The 20,653-nt window shown below is 38.2% G+C and overlaps 1 protein-coding gene across 4 annotated transcripts in view; it reads right to left on the bottom strand.

Annotated features, from left to right (window-relative positions):
- The window catches only part of NRF1 (nuclear respiratory factor 1), a 103,441-nt gene that overhangs the window by 80,267 nt on the left and 2,521 nt on the right, over window positions 1-20,653 (bottom strand). For 3 of the 4 annotated variants that reach the window (XM_010831683.1, XM_010831684.1, XM_010831685.1), the window contains exons 2-3: window positions 15,322-15,398; window positions 6,230-6,461 (exon numbers count right to left, since the gene is read on the bottom strand). In XM_010831683.1, coding sequence (XP_010829985.1) covers window positions 6,230-6,452 — 223 coding nt within the window. In that variant the 5' untranslated portion in view covers window positions 6,453-6,461; window positions 15,322-15,398. Of the gene's footprint in view, window positions 1-608; window positions 701-6,229; window positions 6,462-15,321; window positions 15,399-20,653 lie in introns of those variants that run through there. The other variant, XM_010831686.1, reaches the window with a different exon arrangement.

A 20,653-nucleotide genomic window follows, 5' to 3' on the forward strand; every position in this document is an offset into this window, starting at 1 on the left:
GTACTTTGGCCACCTCATGTGAAGAGTTGACTCACTGGAAAAGACCCTGATGCTGGGAGGGATTGAGGGCAGGAGGAGAAGGGGACGACAGAGGATGAGATGGCTGGATGGCATCACCGACTCGATGGACATGAGTTTGGGTGAACTCCAGGAGTTGGTGATGGACAGGGAGGCCTGGCATGCTGCAATTCATGGGGTCGCAAAGAGTCGGACACGACTGAGCGACTGAACTGAACTCAAAGAGCCCCAAAATAAGCAAGAAATAAGGTAATGCCTTTTACCTTCCTTTCCATTATAAACAAACAGCTGGTAGAAGAAAAAATATTACTGATGCATTTTTTTCTAACATTTAATTGTTTAAACTGTGGTAATGACACAACATATGAGATCCACCGTCTCAACAAACTTTAAGTCTGTTAACTACAGACACAATGTTGTAGAGCAGATCTCTAGAACTATTCATCGTGACTGAAGATGACTGAAACTTTATGTTCTTTAATGGCAACTCCCCATTTCCACACCCCAGCCCCGGCCAACCCCATTCTACTATATGCAGAGGAGAATAAGAGTTTGAATATGATACTTCATGTAAGTAAATCATGCAGTACCTGTCCTTTTAACCTGGTATATGTTACTTAACATAATGCCCTCAAGGTTCATCCATGTTGTCATATATGGTAGGATTTCCTCCTTTTTAAAAAAAAAAAAAAAAAAAGCTAAATAATATTCCATACATACATACCACATTTTCTTTATCTATTCATCTGGAGAAGGGACTGGCAACCCACTCCAGTGTTCTTGCCTGGAGAATTCTATGGACAGGGAAGCCTGTTGGGCTACAGTCCATGGGGTCACAAAGAGTCACACATGACTGAGTGACTAACACACATTCATCTGTCAATGGAAATTTAGATTGTTTCCACATCTTGACTACTGTGAATAATGCTTCAGTGAACACAGCAGTGCCAATACCTCCATGAGATCCTGATGTCAATTCTTTTGAATAAACATCCATAGGAAGAACTGGATCATATGGTAATTGTATCTTTAATTTTGGGGGAGGACTTTCATACTGTTTTTCATAGGGGCTGTATCATTTTACATTTCTACCAACAACATATAAGGGTTCCCATTTCTCCATATCCATGCCAACACTTATTTTTTTGTTTTCTGGTAACAGCCATGTTAACAGGCTTGAGGCAGTATCTCATCATGGTTTTGATTTGCATTTCCCTGATGATTAGTGATGCTGAGCATCTTTTCATACACTTATTGACCATTTGTATGCCTTCTTTAGGAAGATGTCTACTCAAGTCTTTTGTCCATTTTTTAATCAGGTTGCCATTATGTTACTGAGTTGTGTGAGTCCAACATTTTTATTATTATTATTATATTAGAAGTTTCAAATATATTTTTTAAAAACTTTAAAATACATAGCAAAGTTGAAAGAATTTTATAGTGAACATTCACCTATCTACCAACTAGATTCTACTAATATTTTACTATATGTATCTATCCACCTTCCTACCCATTCATCAACCCATGTTGGGTTTTTTTAAATACATTTCAAAGTAAACTACAGTATGATCCCACTATATACTTCAGTAGAAGTATCATTAGCTAGAGTTCAATATTTGTAAGTTTTTTCTTTTGAGATAAAATCTACATATAACAAAATGTACAAATCATTCAATAAATTTTTTTAAAAACATACAACTATGAAACCCAAACCCCTACTAAGATATGTAACATCATCACTACAAATAGTTCTCTCCTGTACCTTCCCATCAGTTCTTCTCTGTACTTCCCACCATAAGGACACAATTCTTGTTTGTTTCACCCTACATTAATTTTGCCTATTCTGCTGTTGCTACTGCTGCTAAGTCGCTTCAGTCGTGTCTGACTCTGTGCGACCCCATAGACGGCAGCCCACCAGGCTCCACCGTCCCTGGGATTCTCCAGGCAAGAACACTGAAGTGGGTCGCCATTTCCTTCTCCAATGAATGAAAGTGAAAAGTGAAAGTGAAGTCGCTCAGTTGTGTCCAACTCTGTGCGATGCCATTGACGGCAACCCACCAGGCTCCCCCGTCCCTGGGATTCTCCAGGCAAGAACACTGGAGTGGGTTGCCATTTCCTTCTCCAATGAATGAAAGTGAAAAGTGCAAGTGAAATTGCTCAGTCGTGTCTGACTCTTTGTGACCCCATGGACTGCAGCACATCAGACCTCCCTGTCGATCACCAACTCCCGGAGTTTGCTCAAATTCATGTCCATATTTATATAAAAATAAATAATATTTATTCATTCTAAATTTTATTTTTAAATACCTTTTTATATGAATGTTTATTTTGAAATGTTTAACTTAATAAATCCTATCAAGAACAACCTATTCCCTCTTTCCTAGGAAATAAACCCTATTTATTTATTTATCTGGCTGCACCAGGTCTTGGTTGCAGCACATTCGATCTTTGTTGTGGTGGCATGCAAACTCTTAGTTGTAGCATGTGGGATCTAGTTCCCTGACCAGAGATCAAATCTGGGTCCCCAGGATTGGGAGGGCAGAGCTTTAGCCTCTGGACCAACAGGGAAGACCTGATTCTAAAATTTAAATGGAAATGCAAAGGGCTAAAAACAGCCAAAGCAATTTCTGAAGATTTTAAAAAGGAAGCAGGGGCACTCATCCTACCAAGTACCAATAGTTACTATAAGGCTACAATCCCTTCTGACAGTGTAGAACTGACTGAAAAGATAGACAAATAAGTCAACATAACTTACTCGAGAGTTCACAAACACCTCGCTGTGTCAAAAGACAGAGGTGGGAAAAGGATGGATGATTAAAGATCTGGTGTCGGAGCAACTGACTGTCTGCATGCAAAAATAGTCAAAGTAGATCGATACATCATACTATACAAGAAAATAAATTCCAGGTAGCTTAAAGGCTTAAATGTTAAACAAAAACATCAATAAAATAACAACAAACTATGTAACTTCTACAATAAACTACTGGAAAGTATTTACAAACACAGGGTTAAGAAGAACTGCTTAAACAAAACTCCAAAAGGATAAAACACCAGTAACTGCACAATGATATAAATCCAAACCGCTATGAACAAAAAGAAATAACAAAAAATTGGGCGGGGAGTGGACAACTAAGAGAAGAAGATAATTACAATAAATATTCACCAAGAAAAGATTAGTGCTAAGAAAAAATCAGTAACTCAAAAAAAAAACTGGGAAAATGGACAAAGGAAAATATGCAAAATAAGAATAGTCAATAAAGTTCTGAGATAATACTCTATTTTATTTTCCTGCACTGGCTGGAATCTCTTGCTCAAACAAGCATATTAAACCAACACTGAGATACTATTTCATACCCATCAGACTGGCAAAAATAAAAACAATTGACAATACCAAACGTGGCGAGGATGAGAAGCAAAAGGCGCTTGAGTACACTGCTGGTGGGAATGCAAACAAATAAAAGTATTTGGAAAGACATTTGGGATACCCAGTAAAGTTGAAAATGTGCCTATCTTTGCCCTCCTGAGTATACCCTGAAGCAGCGTTTTTCAAACTATGAGTAGTTTTTTCTTTGTTTTAATAACATGGAATAAAGTGAAAGATATCAGAACATATCAAAGAGTGTGTTACTTGCAGTAGAAGTTAAGTATCACTTCATGAGAAATTGTTATTTCAATTATATGTGCGTATTTATTCTAGATCACAATGTATTACTGTGGCACACTGTCAAAAGAAGTTTGAAAACCAAAGCCAAGAGCTCTCTCTCAATATGTACAAGAAAACATACAAAATAATTTTTATTTGTAGCAACTGTAAATAGTAAAAGATTATAGACAACCTAAGTGTTCTCCCAATATATGACACATTCAGATAATGAATGGATACTAAATAACAGTTAAAATGAAAATTATCCAGCCATATTATCAACATAAATAAATCTCAGAAAAATAATACTGCATGAAATAAACACTTTTAGACAAACAATACCAGAGTGATACCATTTATATATAATTTAAAACATGCAAGTGAAAGTGAAGGTCACTCAGTCTGACTCTTTGTGACCCCATGGACCATACAGTCCATGGAATTCTCCAGGCCAGAATACTGGAGTGGGTATCCCTTCTCCAGGGGAATCTTCCTGACCCAGGGATCGAACCCAGGTCTCCCGCATTGCAGGCGGATTTTTTACCAGCAGAGCCTCAAGGGAAGCCAAAAACATGCAAAAACAATGCTAAATATTGTTTACTGATACACACAAAAAAATATGAAAGAAATTCAAGAGAATGATGATGATCAAATTCAGAATAGTGGTTACTTCAGCAGAGGGAGACAAGGAAACAGGAATAGAAAAAGAGGGTAACCAGCTACCCTTCCCTCTCCATTTAAAGTTCATTATATTTCTCAGGGAACTCAGTGGTTTTGAAATTATTTAACTTGGTTATATGTACCCTTCTTCCTATCACTGGTCTGTAAGGTCCTTTAGGATCAAGTTCTTGCCTGTCTTGTTTATAGTGTCTATGTATACTAATATAAAGTATGTAATAATTTCTCAATCACTGTTGAATGATTAAATCATTTCTATCAGTTGGGCCTCAGTTTCCACATCTGCCACATAAGAGGGTTAAAGTTCTTTGCTAATCTTAACACTACGACAATGCAGTACTGTATTATAGCAAAACTATGTCTCAAAAACACCTTCCTTCCTAGGAAAGAAGTTGACTTTGATTCATTATGTTAGGATGCCCTCTTCTGGGAAGTATAAAAATTTCAAAATATATCTCACAAACATGTTTTATGTATTTTGCCACTAAATCTTATTTTTAAATTCACTATTTCAGAAAAATACAGTGGCTAACAACAGACAGCAAAAGTTTATTTTCATTGTAACTGTCTTCTTTCACTTAAATACAGCATATACATTTTAAAAAAATGTAGTACTTTGGCTATTTCTAATCATTGATTTCTTGTCCATCTTTTCCTAAGTATCTTCAAAAGCAGTGTTCCTTATACAATATTAGATCCATCCAGATATGTAAGTTTACACTTACATACAGTGTAAACTGTAAAGAGAATGATACAAAATATCACCCAGCTTTAAGTCATTTAGGGGCCCAGAAAATCTCAAAACCTTAAACTGGATTAAGATCATCCAGGATTGCTAGTGCCCAGGCACTGGCAGAAGCAAACAAAAATCCTTGCTAGAAGACAATAATATTATTCTAGATCCCAAATTATTCTAAAAATAGTTTCCTAAACACACACACATCCAGCATTCATCCAAATAGAACCAGAACATGAGGAGAAAAACCAACATAAAGCAAGCTGGATATAAGAGGGAAAATTAATATTAAGTATGTATGAAACAAAAATAATAGCACAAGTACATCTAACTTCTAAACTAACAAGAAAAAAATGAAAAAATAAAAAACAAAAACACCTTTTAATCACTCCAAAAGAAAATCGAAAGGAAAGTAAACAGGACAATGAGAAAGCATATAGTAAACATGATAAATTTAAACCCAAATATATCAGTGATTACATTTAACGTAAATCAACTAAATGAGTTAAAAGTAGGGCTTCCTTGGTGGCTAAGATGGTAAAGAATCTGCCTCCAATGCAAGAGACCCAGGTTGGATCCCTAGATGGGTAAGATCCCCTGGAGAAGGAAATGAAAACCCACTCCAGTATTCTTACCTGGGAAATCCCACGGACAGAATAGCCTGGTGGGCTACAGTCCAAGGGGTCACAAAGAGTCGCATATGACTGAGCTGTTGAGTTAAAAGTAAAGAGTACTGGAATGGATGAAAAGGCAAAACCAAAGTTCATGTCATTATATATGACATGTTCATGTTCATGTTACAGTATATGAGTCTAGAACCTAAGTACATGGATCTAAGTATATATGTCACAAGTATATAAGTCTAGAACCTAAGTCTCAGTGTAATACAGGTACAAGTTGAAAATGCAAGGCTTTTCACACAAGAACCTAAAATGCAAGGCTTTTCACACAAGAACCAAAGTATATATGTCACAGTATATGAGTCTGGAACCTAAGTCTCAGTGTAATACAGGTACAAGTTGAAAATACAAGGCTTTAAAAAAATCATGAAGATACGATATGAAGATATCTGAATGCCTGTATCCTTGGCTCTTTCAGATAAGCACAGTACCAGAGTTAAGCCAAAAATGAAGAGATTCCAATCCAAACATTACCTGCAGCAGCCAGATGGGCTGTTACCTCATCAGCCGCTGTGGAGTTAAGTATGTCTGAATCGTCATACGAGGTGTCCTCAGGAGAAGAGGGTGAGTCTTCATCAGCACTCAACATACTGTGTTCGGTGTAGGTGGCCACATGGACCTGCTGAACTTGTTGGGCCACTGCGTGAGCTTCTATGGTAGCCATGTGCTCAGTTTGGGTCACTCCGTGTTCCTCCATGAAGATCCACTATTGGAAAAAAAGGTAAAGAACAGGATTCAGTATGTAATACAGGTTAATACTTAAACTAAGAAATACTTTCCTCAAGGGAAGAGGAACTTCGACAAGCCTTTCATTTTACTATATACCTCACCACACCAAATCATAGGAAATGGGCAGCATCATTACCGTATGACATAAAAATGGTAGAACATTTTCCTTGCATGAAACTATTCTGATGGAAATTCACTGCGTTAATTTTATATTTAAAGTCACAAAACAATAAACATCTTTGGTATTATCCCTAATGATAAAAAAGATATTTAAAAGGTTCTGGTGACTTGCATTTGACACTGTGCACATAAAAACGGTAAGTAAAGTACTTAACAGTTCCTTTGTAATTTAAACACATATAGGAGCTAAACATTTTTTTCCCAAACTGTGATCATTCAAATTGGTTTTTCTGCTTGTAACACTGTGTTTCTTATACACCCTGAAATGACACAGTAACAGGACTAAGGTATGCTCTCCTATAGACAGCACTTAATGCTCTGTTCTCTCTTCCCCCTGCCCTAACATACAGAGAGGTACATTATCCTTAACAATCTTTTGAAGCATACATACATATGTATGATTTAAAATAAAAATAGGTTCACAATACGTACATTATTCTGTGACAAGATATCTGGACATTTTGACATGTCAAAACAGACATACACCTTTCTATATAGCTGAAGAATACTTCACTTGATTGATTATTGATGTGCCATAATTATGCAATCAATCACCTACTGATACATAGGAAAGTGAAAGCATTAGTCACCCAGTTGTATCTGGCTCTTTGCGACCCCATGGACTGTAGCCCGCCAGCTCCTCTGTCCGTGGGATTCTCCAGACAAGAACACTGGAGTGGGTTGCCATTCCCTTCTCCAGGGGATTTTCCTGACCCAGGAAAAGAATCCAGGTCTCCCAGGGAGATTTACCATCCGAGCCACCTGGGAAGCCATGATATATAGGAAGGCAGCTTCCATATTTTTGCTACTATAAACATCAGTGAAGTGAACTTCCTTTTATATCAAACTATGCATATCAGTTTCTCAAAAAACTTTCAGAAGAATTACCATATGATCCAGCAATTCCACACTTCTGGGTACTATATATGCTGGGAGAACTGAAAGGAGGGTCTGAAAAGGCTTTTTGTACACTGATGTTCACAGCAGCATTATTCACAATGGCCAAAAGGTGGAAGCAACTAACTATCCACCAATAGATGAATGGGTAACAAAATGTGGACAAACCTCCAATTAAAAATAAATTTACAAAACTAATTAAAAAATAAAATGAATTTGAACCTTAAAAAAAAGTGGACACAAGAACAGTGGAATGTTAGTCTTAAAAAGGAAGAAATGCAAACTATGAATAGAGGGCATCTTTTTCAACTTGATAAAAAAAAATAATCTAACTAACTAACTAACTACTAACTAACTACTAACATCATGCTTAATGGTGAGAAACTAGATAGAATTTTGAAGATTCGAGATACCCCCAGATTCGTACATATCTAAAAAGGAAATTTAATGCACCATTTAAGTCATGCAATTAAACACAATATATGAAAGGAAGATACCATTAAAATACTATTTTTCCATCCATTTCACTGTTCTAGTCTGAGACAAACTGCCTAGGGCATTTTAGAATTCTGGGTACTCCAAAATTGTTTTTAAATGATTTGGGATTAGATGGCATCTAAATCCTTTTCAAAAGGATTTGTACGCTATGCACTTGGCATAATGGATTTCAGTTCTTTTCTCCAGAACAGCAGTGCACAGAATAAATCAATAGGGATGTCTGTTTCACAGGCTTGTCACTCCTACCCAGAGCCTCATCTCTTTCTAGGTCTTTCCCCAGGCCATCCTTCAGCCTCACTAACCTGTCTGCTGACACTCTGTAAAAAGCAAAGGCAAGATCATTTCAGACTTCTTTGAACCAGAGTGGGATACTTGTAAAGGATGCTTTAAATGGTTTCATAATTTAGTAAGCAAAACAGGTTGTCTAAAGCCGGATATGACTGGCATACACATACTACAGGCAATTGTCACACCCCATCCCACTTAAGTCATTTTTAGTGACGAATTCCAGCTTTCATCCTCAAAAAGTCAGATTCTCTGGAGAGCAAAAATGATAGGAACTTCTGATAGATAAAAACATTAGATAATATGAAAATTTAAAAATAGCACAGGCTATTACCAGACATTCAGAACTCCTTGACAAGTTACTTAACCTGTAAGCCTCAATTTCAACCTTTTTTTTTTTAATGATAAAGAAAAAAAAAGTAGTACCTTTCCTCAAAAGGAAGGGGGTTAAAGGAAACTTTCCAGATACGGTGAAGAACACATAAAAGCTCAACATTAATTATTATGATGCCAGAATTCCTATGTCTTCATGATTCTATCCTTCTTGACACATTACCTGACTTGTCTCTCAAGGACTGGGCCTCAATTACCTCATCTTTAAGCTATGCATCCATCTCTGAGGATATAGCTTTCTTGCTGCTGCTGCTGCTTTGTCGCTTCAGTCATTTCTGACTCTGTGCGACCCTATGGACTGCAGCCTGCCTGGCTCCTCTGTCCATGGGATTCTCTAGGCAAGAGTGGGTTGCCACGCCCTCCTCCACTGGATCTTCCCAATCCAGGGATGAACCTGAGTCTCCTACACTGCATGCAGATTCTTTACTACTGAGCCACCAGGAAGCCCCATGGCTTTCTTAACTGCATGCACAAGATTTTGAGTCAAGCATCTAAAAAGACTTTATTACATTAACTTCAGCGACTCAAATACTAGACTCCAAAACATTAACATAAGGAAATTATAGGGAACACCTCTAACATAATTTCATGAGAATGCACAAAACAGAGAATAGACCCGATAGTGATTCCTCTGAATAGATATGAAAAGCAAGATGAAAGGACAGACAACAGGTAAGTGTGATTCTAAACATTACATCCAAATAAAAAGGCATGTCTATTACCTGGAACCAGTGATGTTCAGCAGATTAGTCACACTCCATTTTTAAAAAAGCATTCCCCCCTAAAATAACACAAATTGGTAGCAATTTTATTAAAGCCTGTTTCTTAGCCTAGATCATTACCTGTGGTGCAACATATACTTCATCTGAAGGTTCTTCTTTAACATATAATCTATAAGGGAATGGGGAACTTCCCTGTGCAGAACACATGGGTTCAATCCCTGGGTCAGGAAGATCCCCTGGAGAAGGAAATGGCAACCCACTCCGGTATCTTGCCTGGGAAATCCCATGGACAGAGGGGCCTGGCAGGCTACAGTCCAGGGGGCTGTAAAGAGTCAGACAGACTTATTGACTAAGCACACATGCATAAGGGATTGGAGAACGGGAATTTTAGACAGAGGAGTTCCTATTTTTGCCACTGTGGACCAGTAGGCATGGGACTAAAGATAATGGGAGAGAACTCAGAAAAACAGATTTTCTGTTCAGAAGCATCCTGTTAGTTGTAGTCAACAGTATGTAAGGAGCTACTGGAATTTGGATGAAATGTCCAAGGGCAGTTAAATTTAGTCTAATCCACACATAATGAGATTAAGTGTAGAGTATTAAAAAAAAAAAAAAAAACAAAGTGGAAGAGCAGGCTGAGAAATCCAATCAAGGTATAAATAAAAGTAAGAGAAAGCCTTAGACTCACCAATAGAATTATCACATCAAAGGAAAAGCTGTAAGAACAGCCTGGGGGAAATTCTCAGAGCAAGACAATGTCCACAGACAAAACCGGGGACAGAAAAGCAGAGAGGTTCGATTTAATTCATAGACATGTCCAGAATCTAAATTTCATGACTGGGATAGAAATTTTACTAAACAAAACAGCCTTTCCCAAAAAAGCCTAAAGCCAAAGACAATAATTTGATTCTTGAGGGACACAGGGTAATGGATCAAAATTGTACCACACCAGGAAAAACTTTAAAACAACTGCAACAAGAGAGTCAAAGTGAAAATAGAAACAAGGTAAAATGTGGTTTAATTCTGAGTAATAAATGGAGCTTAAGAAAAAAGGAATCCATTTGACCTTCCTAAGAATATTCTCTTTCAAACAGCCCAAGGGTGTTATAGGACTTGCAGAGGAAGAAGAAAACACACATACACACAATCCTCATATCACTGAGGTCTACAGAAAAAAAGAACAAGCCATAGTCATGATGCAGCTTCTTGCTTTCCGTTTTCAGACTCCAACTATACTTAAAAATCCAGCAGATTAAATATAACACAAAGTAGAATGTAAAAGTTATGAACCCTGGCAATATGAAGGCAAAGATCAGGCTGAGAGAGGTAAGGAGGCAGGAGACGGTAGAGAGGTTGGAGAATGGCTGGGAGTGTAACATCCTATCTTCACACAGTGAGGGAATCAGACCAAGAGCAGAGAGATCTCAGTATCACAATGCAACTCAGAAACAGAGTGGAAAGGAAGTACAACGAGGTAAAATGCCCCAAGCTTGATAAATCAAGAAAAAGTAGTACAGGTATGTTTTCTAAAGTTATGGAGGTAATACTGTTTGATAATACTATTAACAAAATAGTTAAAACTATAAACAGAAACAGTTAAAGTAACTTGTCTCTGAACAGTGGGACTAGGTGCAGGTGAAGAGTGTGGCAAAAGGCCACTGATTTTTTATTATAAATCCTTCTATTTGAACTTTTCTTATAGGAATGTATTACTTTGAAAAATGAACCTTAAAACCAAATAACCACAATATAGCCTTCCAAACTGATCATTTTGAAACTTTAAAAATTAAACATGCTAGAGCAAACCATCACTAGAAAAATCAAGACCCTTTCTCATGCTCAGATCAAGAGAACAGCACAGTTCAAGTTTAGAAATTGTCTTACCTTGAGTAAGGCTAACTGCCTAATTTATGACTGGAATCACATAATATTTTTCATTCCAATGTGGATAAAATTTGTAAATATTCATTAGTAACAACCAAAGAGTCCACATACTACTTGTATACATATGTGAAAAAAACAAGCTTTAACACACAACTTCATAATGACTTCAGGGTGAGTGGATGGTTTTGTGAAAACAATATTATAAGTTCATGGCAGGCAGGGCCTGGGTACTAAAGTCTCTATGAATAGCAGCCATCATAATTTGTTCCCTAATAAATGCTTGTGGGTAACTGGTTGCACATTATAATTAGTAAAGCTACAGCCAGGCAATTACAGTTTCCATTAGTTCTCCTATAATACTGTGCTAGCCATTCATCTCTTCTCTCAACTTCCAAGCCCTCTATTCTATACTTGTACTGAAATGCTTTCTAGCCAATTCTGGGCTGGGTCGGCAAACTTTATTCACCAGCTTCATATTAGGTGTTACCAAGGAGAGACAACAGGGTAAGATGGGAAGAAGTGGAGAGAAGGGATTGCCTTGCAGTTTTCATTTCTAATAGAGTTGCTCCAATGACCAAGGACAGCCTCATCTCCCAACTCCAGCTGTGCCCCTCTCTCCGTTGGCTGAGCACCAGCTGCATGACATCCCACTCGGAAGTGAGATTACCAGCTGTGTGGGGGCCCCTCTGAACTCTTAGGTTCCTCTATTCTGTTCCCTCAGCCCAAGGGGAGCGGGAGTAGCTGCTTCCCGTGTTACCTGGATTAACTCAGTGTCTGCTTTTGCTCTTCTGGTCTTCCAACACCTGTGTAACCAATTCCAGAATTAAATTCACTGAAATACCTCACATGGTTTACAGGTCCTGACTGATACAAAGGGAAGAAAATATGTACCTTTGTGGAAATTACTGAAAAGTGTGAATAAGTAGCAAAATTTTATTTTGATTTAAGTCAATACAATAAAATGTATTGGCATTTTTATACTATCAATGAAGTGATTGAGGGACATTTTTATAAGGACACTACTATGGTTTGTTTCCATATGCCGATGGAAGTTGAATACAAAATCTTGAGTTTGATTAATCATTAAAAAGAGGCTATGATTTTGTATTCAACTTTCATCGGCATATGGAAACAAACCATAGTGGTGTCCTTATAAAAATGTCCCTCAATCACTTCATTGATAGTATAAAAATGCCAATACATTTTATTGTATTGACTTAAATCAATATAAAATTTTGCTTCTTATTGACACTTGTGAGTAATTTCCACAAAGGTACATATTTTCTTCCCTTTGTATCAGTCATCTAGTTAAGGCTATGGTTTTTCTAGTGGTCATGTATGGATGTGAGAGTTGGACTGTGAAGAAGGCTGAGCACCGAAGAATTGATGCTTTTGAACTGTGGTGTTGGAGAAGACTCTTGAGAGTCCCTTGGGCTGCAAGGAGATCCAACCAGTCCATTCTAAAGGAGATCAGCCCTGGGTGTTCTTTGGAAGGAATGATGCTAAAGCTGAAACTCCAGTACTTTGGCCACCTCATGTGAAGAGTTGACTCATTGGAAAAGACTCTGATGCTGGGAGGGATTGGGAGCAGGAGGAGAAGGGGACAACAGAGGATGAGATGGCTGGATGGCATCACTGACTCGATGGACGTGAGTCTGAGTGAACTCCGGGAGTTGGTGATGGACAAGGAGGCCTGGCGTGCTGTGATTCATGGGGTCGCAAAGAGTCAGACATGACTGAGCAACTGAACTGAAGTTAAGAGTATAAAATGCCTCAGGAAGAGAAAAATGGGACATAGAAGTGAGAAGGGGGTACAGACAGGAAGAGAAAAATGGGACACAGACATGAGAAGGGGGTACAGACAGGAAGAGAAGAGTTATACAAACACACAAACTTTTATCTGTTTATGAGTCTATCTTACCTGCTCTTTTAATAAAGTACTTAATAAGTCTAACATTCCAGTAAACCTCAAAATCAACATCACAATAATAAATGCCTTTTTATGGCATATATGGAAATAATAGTGACAATCACAAAAAGATCTGTTACATTATTCAATAAATACACTGGGTCCAGTGTCTGGACAAACAGATGAAAATGTGGTAGTAGTGGCAGCTGTGACCATTATCTACCACTCTATCTTCTTGGGCAGACTGACTGTACAGCTAGATCTATGTATATCTGCTGAAAATAATAGGACGGACTAACTATAATTTCCAGTGTGGCTTGCAGAGATTGAGAGTTTCGTTTTCTTATTATACAACTAGCCCCAAGGAATTTAGTACAAGAGCATGCCAAGAGTATGCAAGGTGTTGTCCTCTCCATTCCACCCCATTCCTCCTTGAAAGCTCATCCTCACTTCCACAGCAGAGTGGTTGAGATTACAAACTCTGGAGCCAGAGTACTGAGTTCAAGTCCTTGCTCTGCCACTCTCTACCACCTTAGACAAGTTCCACTTGACTTCTACACCTTAGTTTTACAGTCTTTCAGTTGGGGAGATTAATAGAAACTACTTCATAGAATTATTGTAAGGACAAAATGAGGTTTTGGACCAACTTTTATAAAAGGGCTTAAAATGGAACGTGGTATATAATAAATGCTAGTTAAGTGTAACCTTTTATTACTAGTATTACTATTCCACATAAAGACAGATAAAGCATAGAAATGTCAAAGGGAAAGTTACAGGATTTATTTTTACATTGGGAGAAAAGGTGCTTATAAATCACAAATTGGGAGTTTATGATCTAAACAAAGCTGAAACACTAGAGGGTGCCACAACCAAGGAAAAATGTAAGGAAAGCACAGGGAATTTCAAGCTGTGCTTGAAATTAAAATTCTTCAACTGGAATAAACATCCTTCTGTATTAAATAGGTGAATCTACTCCACCAAGTGCTTCAAAATATATCAATTCTTCTATAGGTTCTGGACAGTACTGCTTTAGAACCTACAGAAGAGTTGATGAATTGTCCAATAGGAATTTCTGCAATGATGGAAATGTTCTCAATTTACACTGTCCAAAATAATAACAGTTACTAACCGCATGTGGTTAACTAACCAGATGCGCCTACTGACCACATGAAACGTGACAATTAGTTTTAAATAATTTTAATATAATTAGCTACAAGTGGCTGTGACTGCCATGATGAACAGTACAGTTCTTCTACATTCTATTTTTAAGTTTTGAAATGACTTGCTTCTAATCATTGTTAGAGAAATTTCTAATAAAATAGGTTCATACATATTTCAAGCAAATCCATCCCTTGTGGTAATTCAACGCTGCAAAGATAGGAAAAGCGACTGTCTGTGTCACTCCCTCACCCTAAAGGTGTTCAAAATCAAAAGCAAAGCTTTCTTTTACTCATTATAGAAATTTTGCCTACCCAATTCCTTGACTGTATTTCTTGGACCCTTGGTTAAAAGAGCTTAAAAATAAGTACAAATTGATAAAATTAACTTAGAAGGCTTTTTGCCTTTAAAAAAGCCTTTTTCCAGGACTTTCCTAGAGGTCTGGTGGTTAAGACTCTGTGCTTCCAATGCAGGGAACACAGATTCGAACCCTGGTCAGGGAACTAAGATCCCACAGGCTGCTCCTCAAAAGATATTTTTTTTAATAAATAAAAACTTTTCCCTTAAAAAAGAAAAAATCATATTCTAGTGATAATCATCACCAAAGGCTACGGGAGCACTGAGAAGAGAGGACCACAAGGGCACTGAGTAGGTATCGTGAAGGGGGGACAGTCTTCAGCCAGGAGTCTGTCGGGTGCCAGAATGAAGGAAGGGGGCTGGCTACAGGCTGAGGCAACGGCTTGTGAAGGACGTGGCAAAGAAGAGGACAGGAGTGAATACCCAGACGGCAGACTCAGGAGTCTGGGGACCAAAGGTACGGAGCTTTCAGCTGCCTTCACACCAGATTCTTTCTTTACATTGTAATTTAACCTGCTAAAAACAAAATGATTCTAAGGATAATGCTGACCCACCTGTCAAAGAGGAAAGTCGTCTCCACATTACAGCTTACAACCCTGTGTCTGTCACAGTGCCCTGAGTGAGAAGGTACCTAATGAATGTTGATGACAATGATAAAAAGGATTAGAAAATGCATTCTCAAATATTCAGATGCTTATCAACAGCTACAAATATCAGTTAAAAGGAAGTGAGTTGCTGAAGCTATCGCTGGATCAGAAACATGGTGGATAGGAAGCTTAGTATACTCAGGCATTTTCAAACGGGTAAGAATGCAGCTGGCTCCTTTTTGCAGAAAAATCATGTGTCCACAGCTGCTCCCCAAATTGCCAAAAAATCAAATAAGTAGCTGTCATGTGACAGCAGGATTAGAGGCTGCCTCAATTTCCATTAAGGAGAAATAACATGAATGGCCCCAAGTCCCACCCCTCAGTCTCAAAGCACAAAGGACACTTTTATTCAGATCCTGCTTACTGTGAAATATAGCACTGTTGCCTGGCCGCTTCTGTAGTGGGCCTCGAGTCTGCTGGATTTGCCATTACACAACCAACGTTCAGTTAAAGCCATTTCTTAGATTTTTCAATGCATGATTTTTCTTTTGAGATAACTAGGACTTGCTTCTGGATAAAACTGTGAATGTGTAAGTGTCAGTGGGGATCCAGAAACCTCTGGAATCAACTATTCTCTCATCCACTTCACAAATATTTACTGAACCTTATTGGGTACTCCTAGATTATTTTAATACACTATTTCAAGAAAAACTGGCAACTCTAATTTTTTAATCTTTAGCTTAAAAACACATGTTCTTTTTGGGTAACTGAAAAAACACAAGTCAGAAAAAAAAGGAAGAAACAGAAATCAGCACCACCTGAGGTGCCACATTACCAAATTAACAATTCGGCATGCCTGCCTCTGGGCTTCCCTGGTGGGTTAGGGGTTAAGAATCCACTCGCCAGGGCAGGATATGCAGGTTCAGTCCCTGGATCAGGAAGATCCCCTAGAGAAGGAAACGGCTACCCACGCCAGTATTCTTGTCTGAGAAATCCCACAGACAGAGAAGCCAGCCGGGCTACAGTCCATGGGTCCCAATTGTCAGATATCACCAAACGAATAAACAACAATTCATGCTTCTAGCATTTTCCCCTGAGTTTCTTACACGGTTGCTTTGTGTTTTCTTTTTTTTTTTAAGACAAAAGTGAGGCTATAGTGTATATATTGTTTTAGAAATATTTTAAAACTTACTATAGAACAGAATTTTTTATGTTATTAACATTTAACATCATTTTTTTTAATGTTTAAAGGGCATTCCCTATAAAAATGCATAGCAGAGATTTTACTAACTCCCTGAAGTCGTTTAGGTTGTTTCCAATTTTTCACTATTTTAAATTCAATTGTGATGACAAGTCTGATATTCAATAAATATCTGTTGAATAAATGTGTAAATGAATGGTTTACTAAGTTAAGTCTTTAAGTACATACCCAATTACTTCCTTAGCTCTTAAGAGACATAAAACTTTTGAGTATTCATACAGTTATGATTCTGGACATGGCCATTAAAGAAGGCAAAGAAATGTAATGTGGTAAAAACAGTAATCTAAACATAAAGATAAGCACATAATACTTGGGGGATGGAGGACAAACTAAAAATATTAACCATAATGATGTAACAGTCAAGTATGGCTCCCAGAACCTGGAATACTAGAAAGAGGGTTAGTGCATGGGGCACTTATAATGCCATTCTACAAAATGGCAAGTTGGTGGACTGAAAGTTGATGGATCAAAAAATAAGTCTATCAATTTGAAACTATAATTAATAAAATAATTTCAAAAATATAACTATCAAAAAATGGGGGCTGGAGAAAGGAGGAAATAGAAAAAGTGACTTAAATTCTTATTTTCATACTAAAAAAGTCCACAGATATGGTCTAAGGTTGGTAATTCAAGAAACAGAAGTTTACACATATTATTAAGCCTCATGGAAGTAATTCTAAGAGAAGCTAAAAACAAACAGTGAAATCATTTTTAAAAGTTGTCTCTGGACCATAGGGCTATGGGGTGGGAAGGAGAGAAAAGGCAGGAGACTCATATGTGTTTTTTTCAATCATAAATTTTCCTCTGCTATTTAATTTGTTAGTAAGTACAAAGAATACCCTATATAATTGGCTGAAAACCTGTAATTATTCACTTTGGATCCCCTAACTATATATGTCTTCTTTATCTTGATAATCAGTCAGACCTAGATGCTCACAAAGAGTTATCTTTAACCAGATGCCTAAGACCTTGGAGGCCAACTAGTCTGATTTTCTCATTTTACAGACTGAGATGCAGAAAGGCTAAGACCCAAAGTCACAGCTCCACTTTGCAGCAAAACCAAAACTTGAACCCACATCTCCGGCCTTCTAATCAAGTGCTCCATCAAAGCTCCCTACTTTGTCCCAGAGCACAGTATCTGACCATAACATGCTTGGGCATGTTAACTCTATCCCACACTATCCTGTGTATATCTTCAACCCAAGATTTGGATCTTACCGATTGGTCAGAAAACTAACCAATCTGATCATATGGACCACAGCCTTGTCTAAGGCCACTCAAGACAGACAGGTCATGGTGGAGAGTTCTGACAAAACGTGGTCCACTGGAGGAAGGGAATGGCAAATCACTTCAGTATTCTTGCCTGGAGAACCCCATGAACAGTATGAAAAGGCAAAAGGATAAGACACCGAAAGATGAACTCCTCAGGTTGGTAAGTGCCCAATATGCTACTGGAGATCAGTGGAGAAATAACTCCAGAAAGAATGAAGAGATGGAGTGAAAGCAAAAACAACACCCAGTTGTGGATGTGACTGGTGATGGAAGTAAAGTCCAATCCTATAAAGAGTAGTATTGCATAGGAACCTGGAATGTTAGGTCTATGAATCAAGGCAAATCGGAAGTGGTCAAATAGGAGACTGCAAGAGTGAACATAGACCTTTTAGGAATCAGTGAACTAAAATGACTGGAATGGGTGAATTTAATTCAGATGACCATTATATCTACAACTGTGGGCAAGAATCCCTTAGAAGAAATGGAGTAGCCATCATGGTCAACAAAAGAGTCTGAAATGCAGTACTTGGATGCAATCTCAAAAACGACAGAATGCTCTGCGTTCATTTCCAAGGCAAACCATTCAATATCACAGTAATCCAAGTCTGTGCCCCAACCAGTAATGCTGAAGAAGCTGAAGTTGAACGGTTCTATGAAGACCTATAAGACTTTCTAGAACTAACACCCAAAAAAGATGTCCTTTGCATTATAGGGGACTGGAATGCAAAAGTAGAAAGTCAAGAAATACCTGGAGTAACAGGCAAATTTGGCCTTGGAGTACAGAAGGAAGCAGGGCAAAGGCTAATAAGAGTTTTGCCAAGAGAACGCACTGACCATAGCAAACACCCTCTTCTAACAACACAAGAGAAGACTCCACACATGGACATTAGCAGATGGTCAATTCTGGTAACAGATGTATATTCTTTGTAGCCAAAGATGGAGAAGCTCTATACAATCAGCAAGAACAAGACTGGGAGCTGACTGGCTCAGATCATGACCTCCTTATTGCCAAGTTCAGATTGAAATTGAAGAAAGTAGGGAAAACCACTAGACCATTTAGGTATGACCTAAATCAAATCCCTTACAATTATACAGTGGAAATGAGAAATAGATTCAAGGGTTTAGATCTGATAGAGTGCCTGAAGAACTATGGATTGAGGTTCGTGACATTGTACAGGAGTCAGAGATCAAGACCATCCCCAAGAAAAAGAAATGCAAAAAGGCAAAATGGTTGCCTGAGGAGCCCTTATAAATAGCTGTGAAAAGACCAGAAGTGAAAGGCAAAGAACAAAGGAAAGATATATCCATTTGAATGCAGAGTTCCAAAGAATAGCAAGGAGAGATAAGAAAGAAAGCCTTCCTCAGTGATCAATGCAAAAAAATAGAGGAAAACAAGACTAGAGATCTCTTCAAGAAAATCAGAGATACCAAGGGAACATTTCATGCAAAGATGGGCTCCATAAAGGACAGAAATGGTATGGACCTAACAGAAGCAGAAGATAGTAACAAGAGGTGGCAAGAATACACAGAAGAACTGTACAAAAAAGATCTTCATGACCCAGATAATCACGATGGTGTGATCACTCACCTAGAGCCAGACATCCTGGAATGCGAAGTCAAGTGGGCCTTAGCAAGCATCACTATGAACAAAGCTAGTGGAGGTGATGGAATTCCAGTTGAGCTCTTTCAAATCCTAAAAGATGATGCTGTGAAAGTGCTGCACTCAAGATGCCAGCAAATTTGGAAAACTCAGCAGTGGCCACAGGACTGGAAAAGGTCAGTTTTCATTCAAAGCCCAAAGAAAGGCAATGCCAAAGAATGCTCAACCTACTGCACAATTGCACTCATCTCACATGCTAGCAAAGTAATGCTCAAAATTCTCCAAGCCAGGCTTCAACAGTACGCAAACCATGAACTTCCAGATGTTCAAGCTGGATTTAGAAAAGGCTAAGGAATCAGAGATCAAATTCCCAACATCCGTTGGATCATGGAAAAAGCAAGAGAGTTCCAGAAAAACATCTACTTCTGCTTTATTGACTATGCCAAAGCCTTTGACTGTGTGGATCACAATAAACTGTGGAAAATTCTGAAAGAGATGGGAATACCAGACCACCTGACCTGGCTCCTAAGAAATCTGTATGTAGGTCACGAAGCAACAGTTAGAACCAGACATAGAACAACAGACTGTTTCCAAATTTGGAAAGGAGTGTGTCAAGGCTGTATATTGTCACCCTGCTTATCTAACTTATATGCAGAGTACATCATGAGAAACGCTGGACTGGATGAAGCATAAGCTGGAATCAAGATTTCTGGGAGAAATATCAATAACCTCAGATATGCAGATGATACCACCCTTATGGCAGAAAGTGAAGAAGAACTAAAGAGCCTTGATGAAAAGTCAAAGAGGAGAGGGAAAAAGTTGGCTTAAAACTCAACATTCAGAAAACTAAAATCATGGCATCTGGTCCCATCACTTCATGGCAAACAGATGGGGAAACAATGGAAACAGTGACAGACTCTATTTTGGGGGGCTTCAAAATCACTGCAGCGGGTGACTGCAGCCATGAAATTAAAAGACACTTGCCCCTGGAAGAAAAGCTATGATCAACCTAGACAGCATATTAAAAAGCAGAGACAGACGAAATCGGGCGCGTTCAGGGTGGTATACAGTATACTAACGCATATATATGGAATTTAGAAAGATGGTAACGATAACCCTGTATACGAGACAGCAAAAGAGACACTGATAAAAAAAAAAAAAAAAAA

Source organism: Bison bison, unplaced genomic scaffold, assembly GCF_000754665.1.
Source record: "Bison bison bison isolate TAMUID 2011002044 unplaced genomic scaffold, Bison_UMD1.0 scf7180017864530, whole genome shotgun sequence".
Lineage (NCBI taxonomy): Eukaryota > Metazoa > Chordata > Mammalia > Artiodactyla > Bovidae > Bison > Bison bison.